The 18,170-nt window shown below is 39.8% G+C and overlaps 2 protein-coding genes across 2 annotated transcripts; both read right to left on the bottom strand.

The window, feature by feature from the left end:
• Positions 1-1,318: 1,318 nt before the first annotated feature.
• Positions 1,319-2,257, bottom strand: LOC100520315 (olfactory receptor 2B11-like). The gene has a single exon (XM_021082305.1). The coding sequence runs from the start codon at positions 2,255-2,257 to the stop codon at positions 1,319-1,321; it is 939 nt and encodes a 312-aa protein (XP_020937964.1).
• A 14,298-nt stretch (positions 2,258-16,555) lies between these two features.
• On the bottom strand, positions 16,556-17,760 carry LOC110259006 (olfactory receptor 10C1-like). Its single transcript, XM_021082304.1, has one exon. It carries the CDS (start codon positions 17,516-17,518, stop codon positions 16,556-16,558), a length of 963 nt encoding a protein of 320 aa, XP_020937963.1. The 5' UTR covers positions 17,519-17,760.
• Between the last annotated feature and the right edge of the window lie 410 nt (positions 17,761-18,170).

The following is an 18,170-nucleotide window of genomic DNA, read 5'->3' as shown; positions in this document are numbered from 1 at the left end:
CTCATAATGATTCTTGCACTGTTTCAGAAGGCATTCCTGGCTGTTTCCATCATGCGCCAAATGTTTACATGTTGTGGTTCGTTATTATATCATTAATTTTCTCTTACTGATTCAGAAGGTTCATGCTTATGCTCTTTAAAAGAAATGTTAAGAAACTTATGCACATATTTTGCCCACCTATTTAATTTATTTTAATATTTAGGAATAAATTTTAAGGTTTTTAGGTAAATATTCAAACCCTGTATACATTTTTTTTTTTTAAACAAGAGCCAGAATGAGTTTTTAAAGAAGAAGTAGCATCTCCATAAGTTGAGGCTGATTGTCTCATGAGACTCATGGTTGGTCTAAGGTTTATTTATTTATTTTTTCTTTTATTTATTTATTGATTTATTTATTTATTGAATTTATTACATTTATTGTTGTACAATGATCATCACAATCCAATTTTATAGGATTTCCATCCTGTGACCCCAGTGCATCCTCCCACCCCCTGAACTGACTCCTTTGGAAACCATACATTTTTCAAAGTCTGCGAGTCAGTATCTGCTCTGCAAAGAAGTTCATTGTGTCCTTTTTTCAGATTCCACATGTCAGTGAAAGCATTTGATGTTGGTGTCTGATTGTCTGACTGACTTCACTTAGCATGATAATTTCTAGGTCTGTCCATGTTGCTAAATATGCCAGCATTTCGTTCCTTAATGGCCGAGTAATATTCCATTGTGTATATGTACCACATCTTCTGGATCCACTCCTCTGTTGAGGGGCATTTAGGTTGTTTCCATGTCTTGGGTATTGACAATAGTGCTGCAATGAACATCAGAGTATACTTGTCTGCGAGTCATGGTTTTCCCTGGATAGATGCCCAGTGGTCTAAGGTTTAGAGTGTCTCACTCGGAATGCCCAATGGCAGCGTGCTGCCCTCTTAGACATGGCCAATCTAACAGAAAGTGGTGGAATATTTCTTAAGGGACACTGTCACAGGAAATCCACTGATGAATAGTTGCCATGATGACTAGCTTGAGCGAATGGGTTTATATTATTACTTTATTCACTTCTTAACACCATTAGAATTTTAGTATGTGCCACCAGAATAGAACTCTTTTTAATACATTTCCACAAACAGTGCCCTTATGGGTGCATTATTAACCAAGTGTCTCCTTGGTCTAAGAGCATTAGAAAGAACATGAGAAGTAGGACATAGTTTGCAAGAAGACCCTGTGCCATGATCTGGGGAAGTATGAGACAAGAATGATTTGTCAGAGAAACTCCTATATTCCTACTCACTTGTTAAATAATGTCATTTGATGTCTGCGATCTATCACTTGGAAGTGAAAACGCTCCTCACCAGGTTGCCCCAGGCACCCTTTACATCCTTGTTCCTCAGAGTGTAGATGAAAGGGTTGAGTGTAGGAGTCACCACTCCATAGAAGAGAGCCATGAACTTGGGCTGGTCCCTAGAGATGGAGGAAGGGGGCTGAAGGTACATGCTAATGGCTGGGCCATAAAAGAAGAAAACTACAATGAGATGGGAGGAACATGTGCCAAAGGCTTTTTTTCTTCCCTCCGAAGATTTAATCATAAATACAGCATGTCCAAAAGAAGCATAGGAAGCAAGAATGAAGCATAGTGGCACAGCTAACATGAAAATGCAAACCACAGAGAGTGTGAGCTCATTGGCACCCTTTTCACCGCAGGCCGCCTTCATCAGAACAGGAATCTCACATACCAAGTGATCCAGTGTGTTGTGACCACACAGTGGTAAGTGTAATGTGACAGTGGCCTCTGAGACAGCGTAGGTCATTCCACCCAGCCACACAGTGGCCACCAGTAGGATACAGGTGCACCGATTCATGATGAGGGTGTAGTGCAGAGGCTTGCAGATGGCCACGTAGCGATCGAAAGACATAAGAGCCAAAAGCAGACTTTCTGTGCCTCCCATTATGTGGAAGAAATAAAGCTGAATGGCACAGCCCAGATAGCTGATTGTCTTCTTCGATTGTCCCAGGTTAAACAGCATCTGAGGGACAATGCTTGTGGTGTAGCACATGTCCAGAAAGGAGAGGTTGGTGAGGAAGAAATACATGGGGCTGTGCAGACGGGAGTCTAAGGTGGACACCAGAATGATGGCTATGTTTCCCACCATGGCCATGGGGTATGTTAGAAGCAGAATAATGAATAGAGGAAGCTCCAGCCAGGGACGATCCGCAAAGCCTAGTAGAATAAACTCTTCTGGATGGCTTTTATTAATTCGTTCCATTATCTGCAGTTTGCTTCCCCTCTATCAGAGCAGTGGCAGAAAAGGTAGAATGATTGTGAGAAATGACAAACACAATTGTGTATAGTGGGAGTATATGCACACAATTAAGCATCCATTCATAGAAGATTGGGTGCAGTCACTTGGGTGGGTGGGGGAGGATAATTAAAAGATGTGACACCAGGGGACTTAATTTCTCCTCATGACCCTACAGCATAAAGACAGCTACCTTAAGCAAGTAACCAAAACTTTCTGAAATGGAATCTACTATTCTGTGTGATAAAGGTGACAATAAGCATGTCCTTGGGCTCTGGTAAGGATTGAATGCCAAGCAGAAGTGACTGTGTTTCAGATGCTCCAAAGTAATGCTTTTTCATCCCTTGGTTTGCAGAAATACCAGCTAAGTTTATTGGTTCCTACCTTCAGGTGCCCGATGAAGTAGATGTGGCTGGGTCTTAGGAATCAGATAGGTCTTTTTCAGGATCCCTGCTGCAAGGCCTTACTGAAATGTTAAGAAGAGTGAAAGCGTGCAGTTAGCTCTAGCACAAGGAGGAGGTGGAGAGAACCTAGCCCTAGCCCTTAGTTATCATCTAGATAGGCTTGTCCAGATGCAGGTTGAATTATTACATCATCCCCATGGGGACTAAGAAGGCTTTTACAGTTTAAATCCATCTTGGTCATTTAGAATTGAGCAAGAAACTTAAACCCTTAGATGACAGCTTGCTGAAGTATAAACTGAGAGACTTTAGCTATAAATATGTTTCCCCCAACTCAAACATTTGTTGTTGGATGTCCATTTTCTTGCATAACTACTTCGTTCAAACCAGGCCGTTGATTGTTCATGTCAGAATTCATTATGTATCTTGTAGGAGTTTTTCTTTATCCCGGGGGCTTATCTTGTTTTTAGGTAAGGCCTTGGCCTGTTATCAACAGCTTACTTACTTATATGTAGCTACAAATATGACATTTATGTCCAGGGAACTGGAACAGGAGGAAAGTATTTCCACTTTGGACCAGATACTCAATGGTTTAGAGGCAACTGATTACACTTGTAGGCTGGCAAAGCACAGTTTTCACATACTCTGTTTCTCTGAGTCCTCAAGGCCATTGTGCGAGGTGTCACATAGAACTCCCCTGGGCTAAGATATTATTTTGATTCCAAAAGAACCCTAGGTCTGTTGTGCACAGTGAGATAATATCATAACAATTCCAAATAATCCTTAATGAGCCCTGTGTGCCAAACACTTCAGTAAAACTTTCAGACCCATGAATCATCTAGTACCTATCCCCAAACCTTATGACAAAGGAAATGTTAGTATCTGAATTGTAAGATACTGTTAATCATTCATCCCAGTTGTCTGCTAATGACTAGGGAGGATCTAAAGATCAAAAAGCCATGAATTCCTTAAATGAGGTATTGAGATGGTGAGACTATAAATCCAGTTTTCAAGGTTCCGTAGATGTATAGCTAAGCTCTAAAATTCTATGCTCGAACTCTGCTCTTTTCCATGTCATTCTCCTGGTATTTCATTACTTTCAATTCTCTGATATCATGACATTTTGTCCAATTTTTCATCTACTTCCAGTGATTTTCCATCCCTACATAGGGGACTATTTATCTGTGCATATTTTTTATTGCTTTGGCATTGCCCAAAGTGTGCAGCCATTTCCAGGTCAGAGGTCAAACCTGAGCCACAGCAGAGGCCCAAGCCACAGCAGTAACAATGCTCAATGCTGGGTCTTTATCCAGGAGGCAGCCAGGGAACTCTGTTTGAATATTTAAATTCTCTTGTCTCTCCATCTCCATTAATATTTTCATTCTAGTGTATCTTTTTTTTTTTTTTTTTTTGCCACACCCATAGCATGTGGAACTTCCCAGGCCAGGGATTCAACCCATACTGCAGTTTTGGCTTTTGCCACATCTGCAGCAGTGTGGGATCCTGAAGCTGCTGTGCCAAAAGGGAACTTCTCTAGTGTATCTTTTTGTACATCATTTCTCATCACACAGCATTTTATTTATATGGACAGGGACTTTTAAGTTATGTGTAGGAAAATGTTATAGAAGAAAGGAGAGGTTTTTCTCTGACTTCAAAATATCTGGATAAAACAGGTGGATGGGTCAATGCATCAGATTTCTACTTATATTTTAAAAGTTCACATGATTGGATGAAGGCTACACATTTCCTTTAGGTATTTAATACCTTTCAGGAATAGTGTTTGTTCAAATTTACATGCCTTTAAGATGGGTTTAAGTGATAGCCTGATAGAATCTGATTACAAAAAAATTCTAGTTGCTCTCTATAGGCACCAAACTAGTTCCAAAAAGTTTAGAAAGTCTCTCTCCCAGCAATGAAATGCTTTCTTAATTCCCAGGATATATTTGGTACTGTGATATACACACATTCCAACCTTCCCTAAAAATGGATAGTTTTTAAAATGGGTCTTTTGACTTACCTTATGTTGATAACTATAGTTTAAGCAGCAAAAGGAATTATGAAGGAACACAGCTGAATTGTTCCAACTTTCAGAGAAAGACAGAGAACCCTAGAGTACACAGATGAATATTTATGAATAATCTTTGGAAGTGTGTTTTCCATTTGATAAAATGCTGCCCCAAAGAAAAAAACCCCAGATTAGGAAGACAATCATAGATAATATCCAGAGTGCTTTGCAGAGGTGCAATTTATTTTATTCCTGAGACTCTTGGGCATTATTTTCAAACAGCCCATTTATGCTTATCCCAGATGAGTCAGCAGGCAAACTTCCTTGGGACAGAGTTCTCCATGGAAATGCTTCTGATGTACAGTTAATTACCTCCTGAACATGGGTTGGTAGCAAGTCTCCTTTCTTGTTAATTTGGTTTAGAATAAACTCATTTGATTTCTGAGAGCACTGGAAACTACTTTTGTTATTTAATTCATTTATTTCTCTTTTAAATGTTTCTTTTACTGTCATGATTTTTTTTTTTTTTTGTCTTTTTTTGCTATTTCTTGGGCCGCTCCCGCGGCATATGGAGGTTCGCAGGCTAGGGGTCGAATCGGAGCTGTAGCCACCAGCCTACGCCAGAGCCACAGTAACGCGGGATCCGAGCCGCCTCTGCAACCTACACCACAGCTCGCGGCAATGCCGGATCGTTAACCCACTAAGCAAGGGCAGGGACCCAACCCGCAACCTCATGGTTCCTAGTCGGATTCCTTAACCACTGCTCCACGACGGGAACTCCTGTCATGATTTTTTAAAGTGAAGCATAATTGACATGCAACAATACATTATTTTCAGGTGTACAATGTCGTGATTTGACATTCCTATACCCTGCAACGTGGTAACAGTAAATTTAGCCACCATCGGTCACTATACAAAGTTAAAATTTTCTGTTTTTTTCCTTTTTTTATTTAAAATTTTTATTTTTTATAATGATTGCTATTTTTTCCACTAGGGCTGATTCACAGTGTTCTGTCACTTTTCTTCTGCACAGCAAGGTGACCCAGTCACACATACATGTATCCATTCTTTTTTCTCACATTATCATGCTTCATCACAAGTGCCCAGACATAGTCCCCAGTGCTAGACAGCAGGATCCCATTGCTTATCCATTCCAAAGGCTATCGTTTGCATCTATTAACCCCCAATTCCCAGTCCCTCCTACTCCCTCCCTGTCCCCCCCTGGCAAGCACAAGTCTGTTCTCCAAGTCCATGATATTCTTTTCCGTGGAAAAGTTCATTTGTGCTGTATGTTAGATTCCAGGTGTAAGTGACATCATATGGTATTTGTCTTTCTCTTTGTGACTTAACTTCACTTGGTATGAGAGTCTCTAGTTCCATCCATGTTGCTGCAAATGGCCTCATTTTGTTCTTTTTTATGGCTGAGTAGTAGTCCGTTGTGTATCTATACCACATCTTCCTAATCCAATCATCTGTCAATGGACATTTGGGTTGTTTCCATGTCTTGGCTATTGTGACTAGTGCTGCAATGAACATGCAGGGCATGTGTCTTTTTCAAGGAAAGTTTTGTCCAGGTCTATGCCCAAGAGTGGGACTGCGGGGTCATATGATAGTTGTATGTATAGTTTTCTAAGGTACGTCCATACCGTTCTCCATAGTGGTTGTACCAGCTTACATTTCTTGCCAACAGTGCAGGAGGGTTCTCTTTTTCTCCACACACTGTCCAGCATTTGTTATTTGTGAACTTATTGATGATGGCCATTCTGACAGGCGTGAGGTGATATCTCACAGTAGTTTTGATTTGCACTTCTCTCATAATCAGTGATGTTGAGCATGTTTTCATGTGCCTGTTGGCCGTCTGTATATCTTCTTTGGAGAAATGTGTATTTAGGTCTTTTGCCCGTTTTTCCATTGAGTTGTTGGCTTTTTTGCTGTTGAGTTGTATAAGTTGTTTGTATATTTAGAGATTAAGCCCTTGTCAGTTGCATCATTTGACACTATTTTCTCCCATTCTGTAAGTTGCCTTTTTTTTTAATGGTTTCCTTTGCTATGCAAAAGCTTGTCATTTTGATTAGGTTCCATTGGTTTATTTTGGCTTTTATTTCTGATGCTTTGGGAGACTGCCCTGAGAAAACATTTGGAAGGTTGATATCAGAGAATGTTTTGTGTATGTTCTCTTCTAGGAGTTGATGGTGTCTTGTCTTATATTTAAGTCTTCAAGCCATTTTGGGTGTATTTTTGTGTGTGGTGTGAGGGTGTGTTCCAGTTTGGCCGATTTGCATGCAGCTGTCCAGGTTTCCCAGCAATGCTTGCTGAAAAGGCTGTCTTGTTCCCATTTTATATTCTTGCCTCCTTTGTCAAAGATTAATTGACCGTAGGTGTCTGGGTTTATTTCTGGGTTCTCTATTCTGCTCCATTGGTCTGCCTGTCTGTTGTGGTACCAGTACCACACCGTCTTGATGACTGTGGCTTGTAATGTTGCCTGAAGTCTGGGAGAGCGATGCCTCCTGCTTGGTTTTCGTTCCTCAGGATTGCTTGGGCAATTCTGGGTCTTTTGTGGTTCCATATAAACGTTTGGATAGTTTGTTCTAGTTCTGTGGAAATGCCATGGGTAATTTGATAGGGATTGCATTGAACCTGTCGATTGCTCTGGGTAGTATGGCCATTCTTACAATATTAGTTTTTCCAACTCAGGAGCATGGACTATCTTTCTATTTCTTTGACTCCTCTCTAATTGCCTTGATTAATGTTTTATAGTTCTCAGGAGGTAAGCTTTTGCCTCGTTGGTCAGGTTTCTTCCCAGGTATTTGATTTATTGGGGTGCAATTTTAAAAGGTATTGTATTTTTGTATTCCTTTTCTAATATTTCATTGTTGATGTACAGAAATGCGACTAGTTTCTGAATGTTAATCTTATATTCTGCTACTTTGCTGAATTTGTTGATCAGTTAGAGTAGTTTTAGGGTTGAGTCCTTAGGGTTTTCTGTGTATAGTATCATGTCATCTGCATATAGTGACCATTTCACCTCTTCTCTTCCAATTTGGATACCTTTTGTTTCTTTTGTTTTTCTGATTGCTTGGCTAGGACTTCCAATACTATGTTGAAAATAGCGGTGGTGAGAGTGGGTATCCTTGTCTCGTTTCAGATTTTAGTGGGAAGGCTTTCAGCTTTTCTCCACTGAGTAATATATTTGCAGTGGGTTTGTCATAAATGGCTTCTAGTGTGTTCCCTCTATACCCACTTTGGTGAGGGTCTTGATCATGAATGGATGTTGGGCTTTGTCAAATGCTTTCTCTGCATCTATTGAAATGATCATGTGGTTTTTGACTTTTCTTTTGTTAATGTGGTGTATGACGTTGATTGATTTGCATATGATGAACCACCCTTGTGCACCTGGGAAAAATCCCACCTGGTCATGGTATATGATCTTTTTAATTTATTTTTTATTTTTTATTTATTTATTTTTTTGTCTTTATGCCTTTCCTAGGGCCACTCCCATGGCATATGGAGGTTCCCAGGCTAGGGGTTTAATCGGGTCTGTAGCTGCCAGCCTATGCCCCCTATGTGGGATCCGAGCCGCGTCTGTGACCTACACCACAGCTCATGGCAACGCCGGATCCTCAACCCACTAAGCGAGGCTAGGGATCGAACCTGCAACCTCATGGTTCCTCGTCGGATTTGTTAACCACTGAGCCATGACGGGAACTCCCATGATCTTTTTAAAATGTTATTGGATTGGGTTGGCTAAGATTTGGTTGAGAATTTTGGAGTCTATAGTCATCAAAGATATTGGCCTCTAGTTTCTTTTTTGGTATCTTTGTCTCGTTTTGGAATTAAGATGATTGAGGTATCATAGAATGTGTTTGGGAGTGTTCCTTCTTCAACATTTTGGAAAAGCTTAAGGAGGATGTGTATAAGTTCCTCTTTGTATGTTTGGTAGAATTCGCCTGTGAAGCCATCTGGTCCTGGACTTTTATCTGTAGGGAGTGTGTTTTATGACATATTCAATTTCCTTTCGAGTGATGGGTTTGTTCACTTGATCTGTTTCTTCTTGATTCAGTTTTGGCAACCTGTAAGTCTTGAGAAAGTTGTCCATTTCTTCTAGGTTGTCAAATTTGTTTGCATTCAATTGCTCAGAGTCTTCTCTTAGGGTTTTTTGTATTTCTGCCGTATCCGTTGTGATGTCTCCTTTTTCATTTCTTATTTTGTTTATTTGGGTTTTTTCTCTCCTCCTCTTGGTGAGTCTGGTCAGAGGTTTGTCAATTTTGTTTACCTTTTCAAAGTACAGCTCTTGGTTTTATTGATTTTTTTAATTGTTTTTTTTTAATCTCTATTTTGTTGATTTCCTTTCTGACCTTTGTGATTTCCTTTCTTCTGATAACTAGGTTTTATTCATTCTTCTTTTTATTTTCTTTCTTTTCTTTTTCTTTTTCTTTTTTTTTTTTTTTTGTCTTTTTGGCATTTCTTGGGCCGCTCCCATGGCATATGGAGGTTCTCAGGCTAGGGGTTGAATCGGAACTGAAGCTACCCGCCTACACCAGAGCCACAGCCGTGTGGGATCTGAGCCGATTCTGCGACCTACACCACAGCTCAGGGCAATTCTGGGTCCTCAACCCACTAAGCAAGGCCATAGATTGTACCCAAAACCTCAGGGTTCCTAGTTGGATTCATTTACCACTGTGCCATGACAGGATCTCCCATTCTTCTTTTTCTCATTCATTTAGGTGATGGGTGAAGTTGTTAATTTGAGATTTTTCTTTTTGAGGAAGGCCTGTATTGCTATGAATTTCCTTCTGAGCACTGCTGTTGCAGCATCCCAGCGATTTTGAGTGGTTGTGTCTTCATTATCATTTGTCTCAGCGTATTTTCTAATTTCTTCTTGATTTCCTCCTTGACCCATTGGTTTTTTAGTAGCATGTTGTTTAGTCTCCATATAGTTAGTTTTTTCTCTCTTCTTTTCATGTGCTTGTTGTGTGCTTTCGTGCCATTGTGGTCAGAGAAGATACTTGAAATAATTTCTGTACTCTTAAATTTGTCGAGGTTAGCTTTGTGCCCCAGTATGTGGTCCCTCCTTGAGAATGTTCCATGTGCACTTGAGAAGAATGTATATTGTGATTTTTTTGGATGTAATGTCCTGAAAATGTCAATTAGGTCTAATTTTTCTGTTGTGTCATTTAGATCTGTCGCCTTATTGATTTTCTGTCTAGAGGATTAGACCATTGGTGTGGGTGGAGTGTTAATGTCTCCTACAAATACTGTATTCCCATCGATTTCTCCTCTTTGTCTATTAGTATTGGTTGTAGGTATCTGGGTGCTCCTATATTAGGGGCATCTATATTGATGATTGTAATATCCTCTTCTTGAATGGATCCTTTTCCCATTAAGTAGTGTCCTTCTTTGTCTTTCTTCATGGCCTTCATTTTAAAGTCTATTTTGTCTGACACGAGGATTGCAACTGCTGCTTTCCTGTCTTGTCCATTGGCATGAAAAATCTTTTCCCATCCTCTCATTTTCAATCTATATGTGTCCTTTGCCCTAATATCAAGACTAAGGACCCGTCATTTCTCTCTCACACACACACAAACACATAACATCCCACATAATAGTAGTCCAATTTGTGTACCAACATTAAGATTTAAAAGTTATCCACATAATCCATGAGTACATTACTTTGAAAAGCAAGTTCAAATGTACTGAATAACATGTACAAATAGATACATCTCCCTTTAAACAGCCTCTCCCCATGGCCCATAATCTCACTGTCCTTTCTGTAAAGGAAACCACTAGTATCACATGGGTGTGTATTGTTTCACTTTACAAGTGTGACAGGTATATTTCATTCTCTTTCCTCCCTCGCCCCAGATCCATTCTTTATCCCACTGTGTGTGTTGTACTCTATGCTCTACTCAAAATTCTGAAGCAAAAGGAGTCCTTGATATATGGCTTCTGTTTGGCTTCAGCCAATGGGGGTCACCAGTTGAGGATTAGAGAAAGAGAGAACAGCTAGTTTGGTTTATTTTCCCTTGGCTCCCTCTCAGCTGGGACACATGAGGTGGCCTATATTGCTCAAGCAAAAGTCATAGCTCTTGGAGATAGCTGTGTATTACGGTTTCTTTTTTTCTGGTTTCCAGTACCACTTCCCCACTTTGTTGCTTCAGGCCTTGGGTGTGTGACAGACGTCCATTGTGGCTAGTTCCAGGGTAGTACATGTACAGTACACATATAGATGCCCCTTGTTGGGGTTCTAAATCCTTCTCATGCCTTTGTTGATACTTCCTTTTTTCAACTTCCCTCATTTTCCCAGGTGGAGCGTGCCAACTATTTTATGCTGGGATTATAGCTGATATAACTCTCCTTTTACAGATGGACCAAGATCATTCCATGCTTCACAACCTTTTTTTTTTTTTTTTTTTTTTTTTTGTCTTTATATGGCTGCACCCGCGGCATATGGATGTTCCCAGGCTAGGGGTCAAATTGAAGCTATAGCTGCTGGCCTATGCCACAGCGACAGCAACGCCAGACCTGACCCATGTCTGTGACCCACACCACAGCTCACAGCAGTGCCGGATCCTTAACCCACTGAGCGAGGCCAGGGAGTGAACCCGCAACCCCATGGTTCCTAGTCAGATTCGTTTTGGCTGCACCATAATGGGAGCTCCCATGCTTCAGAACTTTTGAAATCACCATTTCTCCTGCCTCAAATGCTCTTGGAGTTCCCATCGTGGCTCGGTGGTGAATGAATCCGACTAGGAACCATGAGGTTGTGGGTTCCATCCCTGCCCTTGCTCAGTGGGTTAAGGAACCAGCACTGTTAACACCAGTTGCTGTGCACTGTGGTGTAGGTCCCAGACGCGGCTCGGATCCATGTTGCTGTGGCTCTGGTGTAGGCTGGTGGCTACAGCTCTGATTGGACCCCTAGCCTGGGACCCTCCATATGCCGTGGGAGCGGCCGAAGAAATGGCAAAAAGGCAAATACATAAATAAATAAATAAATAAAAAATAAAATGCTCTTTCCCTGATTTCATCCTGGCCAGCTCCTTCCTGTCTTTCAGTTTTGAGCTTAAAGATCCCTTCTAAGAACGGATACCCAAAATGAATTTACTTCCCAGTTTCTCTATAGCATAATCTTTTAAGTTTCATCAAAAGAGTAGTTTCTAAGTTATTTTACTTTCCAATTCTCTCTCTGAAAGATGTAAATTTTATGACAATAGTAACTCAAAAATTCTAGTGAAATTATTATTATAGACATGATTTTTATAGACATACATGCACACACATTTTCGATGGCACAGAAATTGTCAAATCAATAATTTAAAAAAGATACATATTTTTACAAATCTCTGATATGCTTTTGCTGCCTTCTATATGTTTTGGTATGTTTTGTTTCTGTTTTTATTATTCCCAAATTAGTTGGTAATTTCCCTTGTAATTTCTTCTGAGACATTTATTATTTGGAAGTGCATTGTCTAATTTCTCTGTACTCATGTTTCTCAACATTTTTGTTATCCATTGCATCTCATTCTGTTTTGTTTAGAGGACATACTTTCAGTCATTTTACCTTTTTTGGGGGGGCTGTACCTATGGCATATGGGAGTTCCCAGTCTAGGGATAGAATTGAAGCTGCAGCTGCCAGCCAACCCAACTACAGCACAGTTCACAGCAACACCGGATCCTTAACCCACTGAGCGGGGCCAAGGATCGAACCCTCATCCTCATGGATAGTAGTCGGGTTTGTTACCACTGAGCTACTGTGGGAACTCCACTTTCAGTCATTTTAAATTTATTGTAACTTGTTTCATGGCCTGACCAATGATCGATTCTGTAGAATATTCCATATGCAATGAGAAATATGTATATTCTGCTTTTGTTGGGTGAAGTGTTCTGTAGATGTCTGTTAGTTTTATTTTGTTTATATTGTTCACATCTCTCTTTCCTTGCTGATAGTCTGTCTAATTGTTCTATCCATTGTTTTAAGTGGGGCATTGAGGTTCAACAGTTATTGTGGAGTTATCTATTTCTCCAGTTAGTTCTGTTACTTTTCATGGTATGTATTTTGGCAGTCTTTTATTAGATGCCATATCTATCCATATCTTCTGGATGGATAGATCAAATGTAACATTATAAAAATTTTTTGACTGTAATAACAATTCTTGTCTTTATGTCTAAATTTTCTGATATCCACAAAACTGTTAGTGCTCTCTTTTTTTGCTTTATTTATTAATTTTTTGGAGTACAGATGTCTCAGAATATTATAGAAGTTTCAGGTGTACAGCATAGTGATTCACTACTTTTATAGGTTATATGCTATTAAAATTGTAACAAGATAATGGCTATAATTCTCTGTGTTAGACAATAAAACCTGGGTTTCTTATCTATTTTATAGGTAGTAGTTTGTATCTAACAATCTCATACCCCTATCTTGCCCCTCCCCTCTTCCCTCTTTTCATTGGGAACCACTAGTTTGTTCTCTGCATTTGTGAATCTGTTTTTGTTTTCTTAAATACGTTCATTTTTTTTTTATTTTTTAGATTCCATATATAAATGATAGCGTGGTGTGTTTGTAAGTATGTCACATCAATATGTCTTCTTTATCTCCTTTATCCGTTCAAGTGTTGATGCACACTAAGTGGGCACCCATATCTCGGCTATTATTAATAATGCTGCTCTGAACATTAGGGTGCCTGTATCTTTTCAAATTCATGTCTTTGTTTTCTTTAGGTATCTACCCAGAAATGGAATTGCTGGATCATGTGGTCGTTCTATTTTTGGTTTTTTGAGAAATCTCCGTAATGTTTTCCATAATGGCTGCACCAATTTACATTTCTACCAAGAAAGGACAAGGGTTTCCTTTTCTCCATATCCTCACCAATATGTGTTATTTGTGTGGTTTTTGATTATTAACATTCTAGTAGATATGAGGTGATATCTCATTGTAGTTTTGTTTTACATTTACCTAATAATTAGTGATGCTGAACATCTTTCAATGTGCCTGATAGCCATGTATATGTCTTCTTTGGAACAATGTCTTTTCGGATCTTCCACCCATTTCTGGATTGTTTGTTTTTTTGATATTGAGTTGTATGAGCTTTTTATATATTTTGGCTCTTAGCCCCTTATCCATCGTATCATATAGGCTTGAGTATTGTCTTCTATTCAGTAGGTGGTCTTTTTTTGTAGATCATTTTCTTTGCTATGCAAAAGCTTTTAAGTTTAATTAGTCCTATTTGTGTGTTTTTGGTTTTATTCCTTTTGCCTTAGCATGTGGATCCAAAAAGAATTGCTATGATTTATGTCATTAGAATGTTCTGCCTATGTTCTAGAGTCTTATGGTTTCAGGTCTTACGTTAAGGTCTTTAATCTATCTGGAGTTTGTTTTTGTATAGGATGTGGAGAAATGTTTTAATCTTACTATTTTACATGCAATTGTCCAGTTTTGGATCTTTTGAAGACTATAAAACTTATCAAAATTAGTAAGGGAAACAAAAAGGATTGTGCTGTAAAATTGTTATTAACTTTCTTTTTTTCTTTGTTGCTGTTAGGGCCACACTTGTGGCATATGGAATTTCCCAGGCTAGGAATCGAATCGGAGTCCCAGCTGCTGGCTTATGCCACAGCCACAGCACTGGGCTATCTTAGCTGTGTCTGTGACCCACCCCACAGCCCATGGCAATGCTGGATCCTTAACCCATCGAGTGAGGCCAGGGATCAAACCTCCATCCTCATGGACACCAGTGGGGTTCGTTACTGCTGAGCCACGACTGGAACTCACAACTTGCTTTAATTTTTAAAAATCATTCATTTTTCTTGATTAATCAACATATTTATAAATAATAATCTCTAATGCATGCAGATAATTCCTGCCTATTTCTGCAGCATAATTGTTAATTAGTTATTTTTTGCATGTTCAGATTATTTTTATCCTTTATTAACGGCACATAGATCTAAATACAAACCACAATGTATTAAGTTTCGGTCTTCAGTGAATCAGACAGCTTTTGCTAAAATGGGCATATCTGGCAAAACAGACAGCTTGGTCATTAGTAACCATCACTACTATCCCCTGGCTGTAGAATTATCACATCTTCTTTTTCTTTTCCAGCTTTATTGAGATGAAATCGACAAATAAAATTGTGAAGACTTAAGGTGTATAATGTGATGATACATATATCAAATATATATCCCTCGATGTATGTATCCATTGTGAGATGACCACCACGATCGAGTTAAGTAGCACATTTGTTGCAGCATGTGGTTATCTTTTGTGTATGTGTGTGGTCAGAAGAGTTAAGATCCGTTCTGTTAGCAAACTTCAAGTACATAATTCAGTGTTATTAACTACCGTCACCATGCTGTGTGTTAGATCCCCAGAACTCATTCATCCTATGCTGTAGGTTGTCACGGTAGCTGTCACAGTTCTCCATTCCTTGTCCTATACCCACTGCTATGTGGGTAGCTGAGAATCTCTCATAGATCACAGCACCTCCCTGAGAACGAAATGTTCAAAGCCAAGGTAATGTTCCTATAGATGCCTCAAGCGACTAGACTGTGTTATAACGATGTCCATTTATCTTAGGAGCAAGTTTTCGGATCATTTCCAAATGTATTTGGTCAGGATTCATCTGTACCTATGTCAATCTGTACCTGAAAATGTTTAAAATTATTTATATTATTTAGTGTTAGTTCAGTTTTCTTCTTCCATCCTTGAATTTAAATAGGAGTTCTCCTTCTTTTGAAAAACATTTTCACCATGAGGAATCTTGGTGAAAATTTCCCCTAATTTTCTTTTAATAGTCTGCAACAGATATTTCTGATGTGTTTTTTTGGTTTTTTTAGGTGCCCAAACCTGGGATGAACCAGGGACCTTTTGGATTACGTTTAAAGTCTTAATAATTTTCTTTTTTTTGGATGTTTACATATTTTTATAGTACACACAACTCAAAAAGGAACTATTTAACTCTATGTCGTGTACCAATAATTAAGATTGAAGAATTTTGAAACCTTTTTATGGAAGGAAGTAATGCACATTACAGAGCTAATAGGGCATAAAGAGCCATGTGAGACACACATATGTGGAAGCAGTACCCCAGTGACCACCGCAGAAGTCATACAGACCCCTCAGGGGCTCGAAAATGCCTAAGAGTTTAGAGTGAGAACTTGTTAGGCTTCTGAGATATAATCTGGCAATTTGTGCTTTTAGCCTATACTTTAGCCTAAATGGGAACATTTTGGGAAAGCTGCCTAGTGTTGGACTCATCTATTAAAATTCTTTGGTATCCAACTTCCTTCCAGAATTTGGTAATAAGAACTTTAACTGTGAGTACAGAGGTATCTCCAAAATAACAATCACTGTTATTCAAGAAGGTTCTTACAAAACAGATTGACAAGTACAGTTCTTCCCTTCTTTCTTCTTTCCCTCCTTCCTTCCTTCTTTCCTTCCGCTCCCCGTCTTTATTCCTTCCTTTTTTTTTCTTTTTTTTTTTGTCTTTTTGCTTTTTGTTGTTGTTGTTGTTGCTATTTCTTGGGCCGCTCCCTCGGCATATGGAGGTTCCCAGGCTAGGGGTCAAATCGGAGCTGTAGCCACCGGCCTACGCCAGAGCCACAGCTTCCCGGGATCCGAGCCATGTCTGCAACCTATACCAGAGCTCATAGCAACGCCGGATCATTAAGCCACTGAGCAAGGGCAGGGACCGAACCCGCAACCTCATGGTTCCTAGTCGGATTCGTTAACCACAGCTCCACGACGGGAACTCCCTCTTTCTTTCTTTCTTTCTTTCTTTCCTTTCTCTCTTTCTGTCTCTCATTCCTCGTAGGTTGACTCTACATCTTTTTCAAAGGGCAACTTGTGTGGTCCTCTGGTATCTACCTATGAGCCAATACTTTTTTCTTGCCTACAGTTCTCCTAAGAGCTACCTTGACTTCCTTGTTCCGTAAACTGTAGATGATGGGGTTGAGCATGGATGTCACCATGGTATAGGAGAGGGCTAGGAGTTTATCTATTCCTGGTGAATGGCTAGCCTTCGGTCTCAAGTAGGTGACAGATGCTGAGCCATAGAAGAGTGTTACTACAAGTAAGTGGGAAGAACAGGTGGAAAGAGCTTTTCGGCGACCCTCAGGTGAGGGTATGCTGAGCACGGCAGCTAGAATTCTGCCATAAGAAGCAATGATGAGTAAAAATGGGCTGGAAATGCAAAGGGTGGCCGCAACAAAGACTGCAGCCTCATTATGGGAGGTATCCCCACAGGCAAGTGCCAGGATAGGCGGGAGGTCACAGAAGAAGTGGTCTATTTCACAGGGGCCACAGAAGTCCAGGGAGAAAATGTAGTTGGTCTGGCCCAAGCCTACCATGCATCCCACTCCCCAAGAAACCATTGCCAGATGGACACACACTCCACGACTCATTCGTGTTGCATAGTGAAGTGGGGAGCATATGGCCATATAGCGGTCAAAAGCCATGGCGGCCAAAAGACAGCACTCACTGATACCAAAAAATGCGAAGAAAAACATCTGTGTGGCACACCCCTCCCGAGAGATTCCTCGGGCCTCGCTCACAAGGCTCTGCAGCATCTTGGGTATGACAGAGCACGTGTAGCCGATCTCCAAGAGAGACAGGTTGGCCAGGAAGAAGTACATGGGGGTGTGGAGGACCGGGTTGGTCCAGATGGCAGTGGCTATGAGAGCATTGCCCATCAGTGATGCTAAGAACATGAGCAGGATGAGGGTAAATAAAAGGAAACACTGTTCAGTGACCTCAGAGAATCTGGCAAAGGCAAAGCGTTTGACAGACATGCTGTTGTCCTGCCACAAGGAACAATTGAAGGTCATGCCTGAAAAAAAGAAGGCAAGGTCATCATCAAGAGTCTTTCACATAGAAATCTGAACCATCTCTTACTCTTAACAAGGTCTCGTGTGTCAGAGAGATAGATTTCTTTTCTGCATTTCTAAAACTCAAAATTTGGAAGTTACCCTCATCTTGAAACCAAATCCTATTCCATGTTCACTCTCCTAGTTGATTTGTTGTAAATAATCTAGTAAGCAGGCATGAAATGGAAAACAGTTTAGTAAAATTTTCTCTCTCATCCCTCCATTTTACCAGTTGCCAAATACTACCAAATAAAGGTCCTCCCATACCTACCTAATTCTTTCCTACTCTTTAGTCACTGACTTGCTTTCTTTACTCATTTATTCACAAGTATTTATTAAGCACAGTGTATTTTCAAAGTATTTTTCAGTTTCTGTTGTAGGTCCTGGATTCAACAAAGAAGGAAAATAGAACAGAAATAAACGGACTGGTTCAGAATTCTGTTAAACATGAAATAACAAACAGTATATGATTACGGGGACCCTTAGCGTCTATGACTGCTGAAAAATGTGCTCACACATCAGGTATTCTATTATAATGCATTTACACTTATATTAAAGCATTTAGAAACATCTCCCTTTTTTGCTATTAATGAATACAATTTAATATTTCTTC

This window comes from Sus scrofa, unplaced genomic scaffold (genome assembly GCF_000003025.6).
Source record: "Sus scrofa isolate TJ Tabasco breed Duroc unplaced genomic scaffold, Sscrofa11.1 Contig627, whole genome shotgun sequence".
NCBI classification, from domain to species: Eukaryota; Metazoa; Chordata; class Mammalia; order Artiodactyla; family Suidae; genus Sus; species Sus scrofa.
The sequence above is the reverse complement of the archived record's forward strand: the minus strand, read 5'-3'. Positions and strand labels throughout refer to the sequence as shown.

Excerpts from the sequence above, each read along its gene's own strand:
- LOC100520315 (XM_021082305.1), bottom strand. The coding sequence starts at position 2,257 with ATGGAACGAATTAATAAAAGCCATCCAGAAGAGTTTATTCTACTAGGC.
- LOC110259006 (XM_021082304.1), bottom strand. The coding sequence starts at position 17,518 with ATGACCTTCAATTGTTCCTTGTGGCAGGACAACAGCATGTCTGTCAAA.